Below are 14,871 nucleotides of genomic sequence, written 5' to 3' on the forward strand. Positions count from 1 at the left end.
TATGAAACAGCGCAAGTACACACAGCTTCCCCTCCGCACTCCTTTGCACGCATGTGTACAAGCGAGCGCAGACACACTCTCTCGTTATGAAGAAAAGAAAATAAAGGCATTTCAAACCTTCGTGGTATGTGGGACTGACGTAGTGAGTAGGTAAGAATACCCGCCAGTGACAAATAGCTCGTGTACAAGGTCTGCGGGGGGCACAATATGGTGCATTCCCACGCATGCTTAGGCTACAGGCCGACAACGCTTTCAACGTCTCAAGCTTTCCCATTCACAGCAAGTGCATGTGATCACCTTAGTTGCAAGTATGGCGGTCACATGACCGGCTCCGAGTCATGTGACTCACATGCGAAATTCCTGTCATTCCGAGCTGATGTTGTTGCACCAATTTCTCCACATTCTCTCCGCGTCCGCGTGCCGAGGCACAACATTGATACGGACCGAGCGTTAAAACCTGTTACTGATAGCTGTCAAATTTTGTACCTGTGTTCCTCATCTCTTCTGGCTCAGATATGTTCCAATTTTAAGTTTTCGCGCGGTACTACAGAGGGCAGCGGTTGGTTCTGCGGACGAAAAGAGGCAGACGACATCTGAAGCAATTAGGTTCCGCGGCCGCCTGCAAACGGTTGCTCACAATGGAGACTCCACTTGACGTTCTGTCAAGAGCAGCGTCTATGGTGGAGACGACACAGAGAGAAGGTAAGTACAAGTAATCATGACGTGTGTTTTCGTGCTGACCGATCAACATGCGGTGTGTGAGTTTGGCACCACGCGGAGTGTGTGACGTCCATTGTGCGCTTGTCGGTTTCTGGCATGCCAGGAATTTGTTCAAAACGACGATGTTGCTTTGGACCTATTGGTAAATTTTCCACACAGGATCGTAACCAAAACCCACAGTCGAGGGACTTTGTATAGGCTTAGATGGTTTCAGTCAGATGTGTTCAAATTTGATGCGTGGAGTGGGGTTTGTATTTGTCCTATGGGTCCAATCGGCTCCGCCCATAACCTAATTTCGGCAAACAAAGGATATCATGCAAAGTTCTTGGTGATCTTAGGACATAGAAAAAATGAAAGTCTAAGTTTAATATAAATATGACAGAAAGAAAAAAACAAATAAATATATTATGGGTCAATCGCTTTCAGCAGTAAGATCTAGCCAGTTAGCTGGCTTGTACAGTACACTATGATAAGTATTCTTGGAATTTGAGGCTGGTGGTTGTTAGTTGCCAAGATTGCCAGCAGAGGGCAATCCAATGGAAGCTAAAAATGGTGATTTTTTTTTTAAAGAGAAAGTGGCTTAGTGAAGACTTCATTATACAGCATTCCATATCATTTAAAACTGCATTGTTTCTGTGATTAGTCACAAGGAACAGAAGAATTTTGCATTACATGTATTTGGAATAGCAAGCAATACAAATTATTCGGTTAGGATATTTTTCATTATGCTGCCTCTTCTGACCCTTTCCTCTTTATGTTTCCCAATCCTTTTTTGTTATCTGTTTTATTTTATCTTATTCTGTCTTACAGTTGTAACTACTCCAGTCAAGTAGTAGCGTTCTGATAAATTTTGCCAATGATTTAAACTTTAATATTTTGACTTAAGCAGCAGAGATATTCTTAAACTTGCTTTTAATAGGTTATACAGTAGAGTTTTTATCTAAATCTTTTAAAGAAACAAGATGTTCTTTAGTGAATATTTTTAGTTTATTTGTTGTTACTCCTCGAGGAGCATAGGGCTGCAATAATACATTTAGATGTTATTAAAATATTTGTAAAACCCAAACATTAAATACAAAAATTATAATTTTGGGGGGAAAATGTGTTATCATTATTATGTTTGATGCAATGGAAATAGTTTAAACTATTTGTGTAACAACTAGAGATCAACTTTAAATGCTGCAGGATTTGTTTTTTGTTGTTATTGCAATAGTATCATGTACTATTCCATAATTGATAACAGACTGTTGAGAATGCTTTATTGGAATAAACCCAAGTTTAGTAATGGCTTTAGTATGCTGAGTCCAGTTAGTGACCAGAGTTGACATTCAACTTTTAGTCATTACAATTGCAGTCAAAACTACACAGTAAATAACAATGTGTTAAAAAATAATTTGTAATAATTTATTAGGAAATGACATGGTATATGTACTGTTAAATGCTGTTTTCTACATTTTTTTAATAAAGTAATGAAGAGAAGAGTTTCATCAACTGAGCAGTCAGTAATATAAATTTTGTGCATGACATCCAGGTAGGAGTGTATAGGCTTTTGTGAAACTTGGAATATGTTTTTATGAGTGTATAAGCTCTTAAAATTGACTAGCTTTATTGAATGTTGGTTGAGGTATTTTTTCAACAGTTTAGACTTAAAGACAGCATTTCTTGGTGGAATGCCAGTGATATATAATGAAATCTGTTGCCAAGCATAGCTTTCAATTAAAGGCTAGTTTTGACAGCTTTCTCTTTAAGGCCACATTTCAGGGGTTCCTTTGAGGGCATGTGTACCACTGCCACATAGTGTTTGTTGTTGATACAAATGCAGGGAATGTAAAGCATCTAGTGATCTAGAGGTAGCAGGACAGAACCAGAATGAAGAACATGTAGCCAGTCATGCATAACTGAAAGCACAAAGCAGTGACTATGGTACAAGTGACAGGGACATGAACAGTGACTGATCAGTTTTCAGCAAGAGTCAGAAGTAGTTGAGGGGTTTTTATCTCCATGATACATATTCAGTTCTTTTATTGGGGCACTTTAAAATGAACCTATTTGTATAGTTGATTATAGAAATAATAAAAATAATAATGGGGACTTACAAAGTGCAGCTTCACGACCTGCACTTTTTGCACAGACCAATAAATATAAATGAAAGATAACAGCCAGTGGAAAGTGAGGTACGTATAGGCACAATGAACAACATAAAGATGAGGTACAAGAGGAGAACATAAAGCAGTGGATAAAGATATGAAGGGATGTTGATACTATAAACAATGTAAGATGGAGTCATTACATAATGGTTAGCATGAAAGACAGTATTGCCAGGGAGTTAAGAATAGTAATTCAAACAGATATGTTTTCAGAGAGTGTTTGAATGTAGCCTTGTAGTCCAAGTATCAAATGTGATGTGGAAGAGAGTTCCACTACTTAGCAGCACAAAGGGAGAACGTTATGTGACTGTCTTTGTGGGAGGGAGGGATAGAATGCAGGAGTCTGATTAAGAGGGAAGGTTTTGGGCAGGGATGTGGACAGACAAGATTTCAGTAAAGTAGTGGGGGAAGGAACCTTCAAAGAATCCATAGCACAGAGTTGAGAGCTTGTAGTCTATTCTAGTTTTAACTGGTAGCCAATGAAGAGAGTGAAAAAGTTGTGTGACATGTTCAGATCTGCAAGTCCAGAAAACGAGATGAGCAGCAGAGTTCTGTACTTTCTTGAGCTTGTGGATGAGGTACCATGGACAGTCAGTAAGAAGAGAGTTGCAGTAATCTAGTTTAGACAGAACAAATGAGCAGATGATAATTTTGGTGGTTGAGATTGACAGAGTATGGCGAATGGAGCTGATCTTCCAGAGCTTATAGCATGCAGCACAACAGATGTCAGAAACATGCTTATCAAGAGACATGCTAGGAGACATTATGTAACCTAAATTACGTGTTGAAGTTATAGAAGGAGCATCAGCATTACCTACCCGAACAGAGACAGAAATGACAGCTGTGTGAGTTTACTTCCGTGTATGTGCACGTGCATCCATATTCTTAATAAAGAATAAACAAGTGTATGGTATTATGAGGTATGAAGTACTTTTTTCTGAATATAAATGTAACATATGTGTGTTTTGCAGCTAGTATGGGATTGTAAGATGCTAGACTCATGTCTAAGTAGAACAGAAGTCTCAGATACTCAGAGATTTCAACTATCCCATCAACTGACTCTCTGCTTTCTGGATTTGTGTTAATAAACAGGTGGTAAAATGATTCCATTAACAGTTATTTCTCAGACACTGTTTCACTTCAACTCCCACCCTCCAAGGCTTCTGCTTGTTGTCATTACTACTCCTTCTAAATGCTGAAAGTGGTAAAAGTTCAGTAAATAGAAGCTTATAGATGTTTTTGATGACACTGCCTTGCTGTTCCTCTTGCTTGATATAAACCTGATGGCGGTGCGTTTCCTAACAAACATTTTCTTGACTTAAGTGTTTCAAAGACAACAGAGATGATATATAACTTAGGGATGCACAAGCCTAATGTAGGCAACAATATTAACCATGGTGATTCTTTAGAGATAATCAACTGTTGTAGATATTTAGGTACTATTTTTAATGGCCAGCTTTAATGGAATGCAAACACTAATATGATTCTCAGTTGGGACCAGCAATGCCTATTACTCCTATTGAAACTGTGTTGGCCAGTTGTTTCACCCAGTTTGCTGAGTCCTTCATTGAGAGTCTCATCACTTTATCATTTCATTTCCTGGTTCTACAATACTTCCCTAGAAAACAGGAACAGTCTATCCTCCCTTGTTGATATCTGTTTTAAGATTGTAGTAACCAAGGGAAGGGACTTAGCTGTCTTATGAAATCAGTAAATCCTTAAGAAAGCATCCTGCATGCTCTATTTTTGATCAGTATGTAAAATTAACTGTCACTGCAACTCATTAATTCCCTATGCCAAATACTTGATCATCTACACTGGCTGGGATGATCATTTCAATCTACAACTTAATGTAGTGTACCAGCTGTACCAATCTTTTATGTATTTATCTGTAAAGTTCTAGCATGTGAGCTACCATAATTTGTGCTATAATTGCCATAGTGGTTGAAAAAGGTTGTAAAGTCGCATTTATTATCCACTAGTTCCTGTGGTCACACCAAAGAAAGCTTATTTAAGACAAGATCACTTTTTTTCCAGTCTCATATGTTGCTCGCAAGTTAAAGTGGTATACCACTTTATCTGGGTAGGTCTTGTACAGTGGTTTCCACGCAGTTGTCAATCACCCTGGTCATCCTGTTTTGCTAGTAAAGATTACAAAGAAGGGCCATTTGTTTTTAACATTGTGTGGTCATAGCCCTTATATTCTATTTTCATGCCTATGCTAACTACATTATGTCGTAGCTGGGCTTGAAGATATCATCGTGTTTGTTTTTGTTTTTAAATAGAGCCGTGAACGTGTTCCAGAAGCCAGTACTGGCAGATGGCAGGATAAGTCTCCAAGGGAGGCAAACACATTTGCGTCTAGTCAAATGATAAAGGGGATTCATTCCCTTGGATAGGTTGAGTGAAACGATTTTCGTTGCAACATCGTATTTTAAACTCTTCAGCAATTAACATTATATACTTACTAAACTGAGCGGACATTTCACAACGATTTATTTACTTTTGAGTTATTCTCTTACTGGAAGTTGTTGACATCTCTGATAGGGTGCCGTCAGAAGTATGTCAGCGACTTGCAGTATTGCCCATTTCTCTCTCGCGCGCGTTTTGATTAACAGTTCCCCAGGTTATGTGAAGATAATTTTAATTGTTCATTTGACAATTGAGTTTTTCCCATGCAAAATAAATATTTTATTGCAAAATTATTTCATAGACGACTGTGTGCACAAGCAGTCGTACTGTCATTCCTCAAGGTCACAATAAGTTCAATACACTGCAGTGGGCAGTGGGACTACCGGCTGTTTAGAGGACGATTGCTTCATTAACTTTGTGATTATTGTGACCTCGAAGCGATCACATGCCCATTTCAGTGTAGGGAGGGGAGGGAGTAGACCTTTCGGAGGCAACCGTCTTTCTTTAACTGCTAAAGCCCTGTCGCTGATGGTTGAGATAGTTTTTCACGATCGTCTTAGACGGTGGTTAGTATGCTCCACTTTGGACCACGAGATTTCCGTTACTAAGCGGACCTGAGACCTGCCCGCCTAATACTTCCATGCTTCCTGCAAACTGAGTACTGATGTATCTAGAAAGGTAAAAGGCGACAACATGAGAGAGAAGGCTCCGCCTTTCTTGCCCATTCCTTAGAATACATCGAAACCGTTATAACTGCCCTTATGGGAACCATTTACCTTTCGCTTAGTTGAGCAACGTGAAAGTTTATCTCGAACAAAGGCTTTAAAGTGGTTTTATGCCATAAAAGTTCAAAGTCGTTAAATGTTGGTAATAGTCGTAGAGATTTTCGAAGGCGAGAATGGGGTAGCAAAGGGACGTAAAGCTGGCGATCACGGGCAAAAATGATGACGTCGTGACCGTTTGTGGCACGTGAGTGGATATAGAAAATCCTCCGTGGAGAAGGAAAACAGCAACACTAGAGAGAGAAGCATCAGGTTCCGCAAAGCAGCACACCACACCGTTGCAGTGGTGTCCAGTCCCAGGACGAAGTACAAACCCGTGGACGTACTACATAAACAACTAACATATAAGATAATCGCTACGTCTGTTTTACCCAAATCCTTCTCCTCTGACACCTGGCAGATGTTTTCTTTGATACGCGGAACGATTTTAAACTGGTATTTACATGTATTTGGTCAGGTCTGAAAAATGATAAAACAATAAATCGTCTCGTAATTTCGCCGTATATGTGATGATGTTCACGGTGATCTTGGCCTTTTGCCACGTGTGTTGAACACATGGCTTATTTGTTGACTTGGCCTCTTCCTATGTCTATTCCTATCGCTGCATGTGACGAATAAACGGCTTGCCGACGTGACCTATTCCTATGCCTGTTGTGCCATCAGCTTGATCATGTTCACCATTCTCCAAAGTAGGACTATAGCCACATCAGTGAAGCTGCAGAGGACACGAGAAGAATTAACACTGACTCCTTTGGGAACAGGACAGTTTTTGATGAGGAACAAGAGCTTTAAAGGCAGTTTCAAGATTGTTTCCTTTGGTCTAACTAACGAAACTGGTTAATTATTTTATTATTATTTTATGCTTGCTCCTGGACACACACAGAGACACAGAGTATAAGAAGTCACTTGCCTTTGCATTTTCTGCACCAGTCTCGGACATGTTAGCTGTGCCTAGCGTGTATGGTGACATTTCTGCTGGGCAGTTCTGGACGTGTCAGCCATACCTAGTGTTCATTGCTGATATTGTCGTTTCTTGTACTTTCTGTGGTTATTTTGATGACGACTGATATCTGTCATTTCATTTAGTCAGTCCATCTTCCGCACGTTGCCAGTATTCATTCAAGAAGTATGTATTCCAACCCTGTTTGAGAAGTTAAATTCGTGAACTGATTCTAGTGGATTTTACGCCGCAAGCCAGTGTGTCGCATACTTTTTCATAGCATTACAGATGCTTAGTATGTCGCATAACATTTCATAGTGTCAAGTCGGCTCAAATCTAGCTCCGTGTGCGCTCATCCAGTATGTAGACCTACCTGCCATTAACAGGTGCAACAACTCACTCTCGCTTTATAGCCTAGTAAGACACATTGAGTCGGCGGCTGACCAGCGGATTCCGTAGGGACAAAGGACAAGATTGAGCAAGCAGTAAGAACGCCCTTTGTAACATCTCAGCCATCACGTGACACGGCAAACCCAAAGCACACACATAGCAGCCTAGCATAGACTGCGTTACTCCGCGAGCTATATCATCCCACGAGGGATTTACGGACTGTGGATCTTATTCATGCGCAGCTCCTCCGGCCTTTGAAAACGAGGCCTAGACATCCCCGCAAAGACAATCAAATCTCACATTGTGGAGATGAAGTTACAAGGCTTTAGTGTAGATGTTGAGTGTATGTCAGACGTGTTTTGATATTGAAAAAGACAATAACATGCAAGAATTTAAGTTTATGCGTGCTATGCTTATGACATACAGTAATGTAGGTGTACATGTCTCAGCCTTTGTTCAATTTTTAATGTGTGGCTATTAATATTCCAACCTACAAAACTTATTTTCACATTTATTTTAATGTTATTTTGCTCACAGTTATAATATGTCGGGATGCATTATCAGAGATTGCCACGTGATTTTTTTATTTATGGGAAATTTTAAGAACAGGAAGTTAATTCCAAATCCAGTTTTACGGACCTTTGATTTGTAGACCAATGCTAGTCTTGCACTATCCCACTCGGCGTCTTTCTGGTTTCAATATTGCACTTGCTTGCATAATAAGGTCCACAATCAGTGCTGGGGTTCGTCTCCGTTCCGCGCGGCAGGAGGAGGTAGATCTTAATAAACAGGATGGGACACATCTGTATTTCCCATTCCCACCTTTTACGAGGCGAACCCCCGTAGTTTCTCCTTGGTGTCGCACACACCTCACAGTTTTACATGTTTTAATCACTTGTCCTGGCATCCATAGTGTCCGCCAGCAGTTTTTGGTTGTTTTTTTTTAACGCTGGCTCTTTCCACTCTACCAGCAGCTTTTTTTCCACTTTTAAAGTTGAAAGGACTTTACCATTGGATTTAAGGGTTTGGTTTTATTTACAGCCTCTGGTTTAATGGTGGCCTTTTAGGCCACAACACTCCTTTTTAACGCTTTGCTTACACTTTTATATTTTTTTCCCTTTTTGTTGGTTGAGATTGTTAGTGGTGTTATTGTATCATCTGGGGTTTTTGACCATGTAATATATGTATCTCTCTTTCTCTCTCTCTCTTCCCCCCGTGATATTTAACCTTAGTTACTGGCTTGGCGTAAAACTCAACCAATACATGGGGCTCATAGGTACCTAGTACAGTAAAGTCTCATCATTAATAGCCGTATTATGGCAGCTCACACATGGATACCACCCAGAAATGTTTTGCGGACGTATAGTACGCGTAAATGTCATCTCAATTACGACTCTACTTCGACCGCCTGTGTTCTCAGACTTTCTTTCTGCAAAATTCGAGTGTTGAAAATATTTCAATACACTTGCTATTTATTCTTCTGGGATATGTTGTTCTTACTAGAGAACATAAGAACGCATTTTTGTACTGAACTATTTTACGTGGAAAATTATGGTAGTACTCATATTTTGACAGCAGTGGGTTTCACGCGAATATTTTGTATTTCGACAGCTTTTTTACTCCACACAAAAGTTCTGTATTTCGACCATGTTTTATACGCAGGGGTGCGGTGTTCTTATTCAAGACTACTTGACGCACAGGTTGTAAAGAAGACCACCACCTTACCCCTCTTGTCTTTCTTACGTGTAGGCTTGATTTACTTTATGTTACTGCAATAGAGCAATTGTATCCAAAACCATTATACAGCATGTCTTTTTTTGTTATCGGTTTTTTTTTTTTTTAATGGCAGCAGTGATGGCATATCACTGGTAACAGCAAGGGTCCGCCGACAGAGCTCTTGTGACTGCGGTGTGAGGCTCGTGACGGGAGAGCGATTGAGTATTGTCATTACGGCGTGAGCTACCTCGTGAGCAGCGGGGAATGTGCTGAGCTAACCTTGACCTGCACTGGTTTCCTCTATTGGGACCAGTGACACGTTGGCACACAGGGGTGCCTTGTGTAGATCACGCTTGAATTGCCAACGATGACAACACAAGACGATCTACGACGTGAAGTAAATGCCAGACAAGAAGAAAGGCGCTTTGTTCTTACACCCCATCTCCTCGCCCCTCTCGTCTCGCACCCCCACCTCTCTAATCCCCCTGCCAGTGTCCTTCCCGTGCCGTCGTTGTTGTGTAGCGTCTAGTCTCTTTCCAGACCTCTATACCTATTCTGCCCATGCACAAACGCTTTTGTGTAGTAAATGAGCAACCACTTGTGAATATTCACAACACTTCGGAGGGGTACTACCCGCCAAGCCCTACCCCCGGGATATAGGGCACTAACCTCGCTCATTACAGCTGATTATATTGCATACTCCCCTGGAGTAACAGTGTGCACCTTGTTAGAGACCCTAGTGCGAGTGACGGGCGCTGATATCCGCTGCTTGCAGTAAGTAGGTCTGAACAGCGGGGCGTCGTGTGAGTCCGACCCCCTCCACTTTTCCTCCGAGCAGATGATCATAGTAGGGTGCATGGCGACCAATGTCAGCACGAATGCCACTGTACGCTCAGCATCGTCCGCAGCTCAGACAACATAAGTGTGTGTGTGGCCATATGCTATCTTGTGTCGCGACATCTTCCTTCAGCGTGCGGGGCGGAGCGCCAATGCAAAAGAAACTTTTGCTGGCCTCCTAAGCTAGCCCCCTTCTACCAAACAAACAACAAAAAAAATTGCATAAAATTTTTTCCTCCAATTGTGGCGTTCTAAAAGCTGAGCCACGGCCTTGCATTCATTCATCAACCGCGGCTTTTGGCGACAGGCCAAAATGGCGGGGGTCGAGTTGTGCGGCCCGTGGTGTTTAGCTCGTGTCGCTATGAGCAAGCCACCGCCAGGCAAACTACTCAGTGGTCATAGACATGTTCATTCTTGCCACTCTCCAGTGGCGTAGGAACGGGGGGAGGAGGCAGTGGGCAGCGTCGCTCCCCCCTCCCCCCCCAAAAAAAAAAAACTGAGACAAGAATGTTAACGTCGTTCACTGTCAGCATGGATTTCCCCCCCAACACACACACCCCAACCGAGCATCTTCCTGCGTAGGTGCAACATCCCCGAAGTCTACAGCTCCTCGTGCGCTGTTCTGCTGGAAGACCTCTGAGTCTCAAGGGAGTGGTTTGTCCAGGGGCTGCCACCGACACGAGGGACACTCATCGACAGGTCCGCACGCGACAACAGATGATGGAGAAGAAACTGGAAAGATACAGAGAGAAAGAACAAGTCAAACCTCCCATACCTCAGTCCAAAAGAACTATTTCTACTGTTCAGATTGAAACCAATTGGGTGCATTCCACATAAAAGAACATTGCTAGTTTTCTCGCTGTAAGCTGGGTTAGAGATGAAAGCTGAAAAACTGCCAGTGTCATTTTGGAACGAATACTTGCATGAATACTTGTAGTTCCCATTTTCCCGTATAGTGACACCAGTGTGTGTGTGTCCAGTTCTTGCAGGCGTAAACGTGTTGCTACTGCTATGTCGAATTCAACAGGTCACAAAATAAGGTATGTTATATAACAAATCGGGCTCAAAATAAATTTTACATTACAAGCAGCCTCGCAAAATAAGATCTGTTACTTGATCCAATGAGTTCACATTGCTGAAGCATGCCAGGATGACATAGTATGTTACACTGGCAAACAGTTACATTCAGTCGATGACCGTTCAGGCAAGCATTATAAGAAAAATGTATTGGGGCCGCGGTGTGATGGAGTCAGGAAGGGAATTGCGGAGATAGGGAAGATTTGCATCTACCCGGGCGCGGTCGTCTTAGACCAGAGTGAGATATGAACCTTAATGCCACAGATAGCCACAGTGGTGGGCACTTGACCCAGCGAGAAGCTAGGTCAGCTCCAGGTGCAACTGCAGCAGCTGCTAGCACTGCTGTACCTAGGGTGGAACTCCTGTCTCTTACGCAGTATCTTCTCAAGGAAGTATCTGGCACTTCCGCTGACAGAGGGTGGGGAGGAGGAGAGATATGGGGTCACACCCAGGTCTGGCTGAAGGTAAGCTACTGAGCGAGTGAAGCTGGGCGCTGGAGTGAAGACTTGTTTCACTTTGACAGCTGTAAAAGAGCCGTGCAAAAGTTAGCGCCTTGTGGCTCGGGCCCTTGCACAGACGGATTGAGCCTTCTTCCCCCACAGCTACCTGTGGCTCCCCAGCTTTCTCAGCGCCACTTTATGAATGCGCACATCAAGCACTAGGGCATTCATGTGTGAACTTTTCCCCGCCGTTGATTGGCTGAGAGGTTTGTTGACGTTTGACTTGGGGGCATCGTCAGCCAATGAGACGGCAGCGGGCGGTGGCCAGGGTGAGAGCGCGGCGGAGGTACGTGTCCTGCTTTAACGCCCAGACGGCAAGGGCTTCACACACAGGTGCCGGCAGGGAGGCGTGCGGCAGTGCAGCGGCTTGTCTGGCAACTTCTCGGTCCTGAAAGGTGTCGTAGCGTCTTCTCTTTCAAGTCCATGCGGACAGTATCGCTGTCAGTATTTTTTTGAAAATCGGAGATAGAGACAGTATATAGTGACTCTGATGTGAACACATCTGAATTGTGTACGGTGTAACGCAGTCCTCCAAATAAACTTTACTTCATGGAGTCTTAAGTGTGCAATGCTGGATTCGATGCGAGCAGTGCCCGCGCTTGGCATGTCAATTTTGGGAGAAACCCCTTTTCTTGAAAGACTGGATCGGGGTATGGGGCTAGGGCTGGGGCTGGAGCCGCCACCTTTCCTGCCTCTCCCTCCACGCCTGTGGCACCCGACGGTGTGGGGCTCACCCCCTCCTTGCCCCCCACCTCCACCCCCACCTCTGCCGCTGTGTCCCGAGCCCTGTCACCTTCCAGCCCTGACAGGGGTGGGAGTGAGTCATCTGTTTGATTACATGAACTCGGCGCGCCTGTGGTATCCCTGGTACTACAAAGGTACGTAGTGGCGATTTGGAACACGCTTGCTCTGTTCTCCACACTCTTCTAATATGCCTTCATGTCCCCAAGTGAACTTGCGCACACACACACACAGACACACTATGCAGAATACAAGTCTTTGTGTTAAGCGAGAGAGGGAGGGTGGTCCTGTAAAGGCCAATCTGAGTGATACACAAAGCCTGGGTTATTTCTGCTGTTTGCACTGCCTTACACTGCACTCACCGCGTGTTGGTGTCGTTGAACAAGCGAGGTGGACTGTTTCCCGTAACCTACGTATTAATCATCATCGTGGCGCCTAAACTTCAGCCGTCGACAAGGTGTAGGTGGTTATGCTAATCGGCTGTCGGTGACCGTAGCTGCCTGTGTGCATGCCGTCGGCGTAGGGTTGAGCAGAGCGGTGAGGCTGCGAGCTTTTCCAAGATAGCCGAGAAATAAATAAGCACCCACTTAAAGGGATTGTAAAGGCAACATGAAACTGCTTAGAATTTCGTAAAGAGTAGGTTCAGTTTGAATCTCGTCAATTTTTGTGTCTGTTCGTGTGGAAAAAGTTGAATGCTTTATAGGATGTTATGTTTAGAAACAAATTACAGGGGACTCTTTCGTTTGCTTCAACGAAGTCTCGTCCTCCGATGACGTGCACTCAATCCCAGAGTGAGCTGATGCAATGATATGATTGGACATTGCTCATAACCATCTTGATTGTTATCACTAATATATATATATCCCTAATCCAACTAACGACACACCACCGATCACTTAGTTCAAATCCTAACAATGGCCGACACTTCCTCTCCCTTGCTGACGTCACACAGCACCGCCGCCATAGCCTTTACTATACCTTTAACGATTGTCTTGCGGCAAGAGGCGGTTTATTCAATCATCACTTTCATGCAGACGCCTATTGTTTCAAGCTCCTTGGTTGTAGACGTTAACATGTTCGTGACCTAAACAACTGGCCAGACCTGCCACCTGTCGTAGCATGCCAGAGTTAGGAGAGTCGCCGACCTTGTAGATAAAACGAGTCGTCCGAGTAGTTCATTAGGAGACACCTTGCTGATTTTCTGTTTCATGTAGCCGCCATCTCGGCTTCACATCGCACCACCACACCACAGTCACAGAGTGTACGTGTGGTATCTGTAGGAGGACTGTCAAACTATCTGTGCCTACTATAGTGCCCAAGACATGACAGGTGAGTGGTACAGCGTGCACAGCTAGGCTGGACTGGTACAAGCTGTGTCGTCTGTGCACCTGTAGCGCTGGCAGTATGCATTATCCGAGGTTTGCTAGGCATAACCTACGGGGGCAGGGCATGGTCGGCGTGCACGTTCTCCATGCGCTACACTGGGGAGTGCGGTAGCCGCTGCCGACAGCAACATGTTAGAACTGGAGATAACAGAGACAGGACGACGTGAAAGATGGGAATGTGTGGGTGGGGTGCCAGTAGGTGAGACGAGGAATATGCAAACGGATTCGTCCCATCTCTATGGGTCGTCGCTGACTTGCACAGCACAGCGTGCCCTAACGCAAGAATCGCGCGCCGGAACTTGCGCGTGCAAAGTAGTTGAAATGACCGACAGTAACGACAGCGGCAACCACGAGGACTGCCGACTGTTGGATGCTCTCGATGGTTTGCTGGTGGTTGCCAGCGGGCAGGATAGGTCGTCGCTACACTAGGCAATGAATCTTTGCTTAGTGCTGTGTGTAGACTGATACTCGTGCAGCAGCCTTGTATTGTGCTGTGCTTTTACAAATTAGTGCTGCATGCTGTAGAGACTGAAATGGTACTAAAGCAATATGTAGGTGTGCGTGCTGTGTAGATTGTACTCCGTGTCTGTGCTGTGCTGTGCTGTAGAGACATTAAGATAGTTCTGCGACTAATGTGCGTAGAGGAGCATAGTCTTCGTGTGTTGCATGAAGATTGGTGATATCCTAATGTCCAGCATGCTACTGCCATTCAGTTTGAGGATCGATCCATGTGTCGGAGCGTTTTGATGGGCTGTGCAGGCCCCTAGCACAAGTTATGTAGCTGAAACCTCATGAGTTTGAGGCGCCACCGCCATGTTTGGTCAGCTGAAGGCCTGGTCAGTGGGTCCTAATACTTCCCCTGACTGGTTTGCCTTGAATGGAGGACGGTGGTGAACATATATCAGTCCTCAAGATCGCGCATGACGGTACTCCGACCTTTAAAAACCAGTCACAACAAAAACACAAAAGTTCAAATGACACGATATTAAACTGACTTTTTTGACAAACAGCAGTTGCTTTGTTGGCACAGGTGTGCCATGCACAGAGTTATCTGAGGCTGTTCCACCCCCACCCCCTGTCACTTCCTCCACACTCTGTCTGTGTGACTGTGTTAGTGAAGATTTTATTTAAGAGCCAGCGAAGAGACCGTAGAATACAGAGGCTTAAAAACGTCGCTGTTTATTAGATTGTATCAAGATGAGAGACGCGTTGCACGTGCGCGAG

At 43.9% G+C, this 14,871-nt stretch overlaps 1 protein-coding gene across 2 annotated transcripts in view; it reads left to right on the top strand.

Annotated features, from left to right (window-relative positions):
* Positions 1-34: 34 nt before the first annotated feature.
* The window catches only part of LOC112572595 (transcription cofactor vestigial-like protein 4), a 40,626-nt gene continuing 25,789 nt past the window's right edge, over positions 35-14,871 (top strand). The window contains exon 1 of one of the 2 annotated variants that reach the window (XM_025252340.1): positions 35-702. In XM_025252340.1, coding sequence (XP_025108125.1) covers positions 639-702 — 64 coding nt within the window. In that variant the 5' untranslated portion in view covers positions 35-638. Of the gene's footprint in view, positions 703-11,810; positions 12,400-14,871 lie in introns of those variants that run through there. The other variant, XM_025252339.1, reaches the window with a different exon arrangement.

This window comes from Pomacea canaliculata, linkage group LG9 (assembly GCF_003073045.1).
Source record: "Pomacea canaliculata isolate SZHN2017 linkage group LG9, ASM307304v1, whole genome shotgun sequence".
Classification (NCBI taxonomy): domain Eukaryota; kingdom Metazoa; phylum Mollusca; class Gastropoda; order Architaenioglossa; family Ampullariidae; genus Pomacea; species Pomacea canaliculata.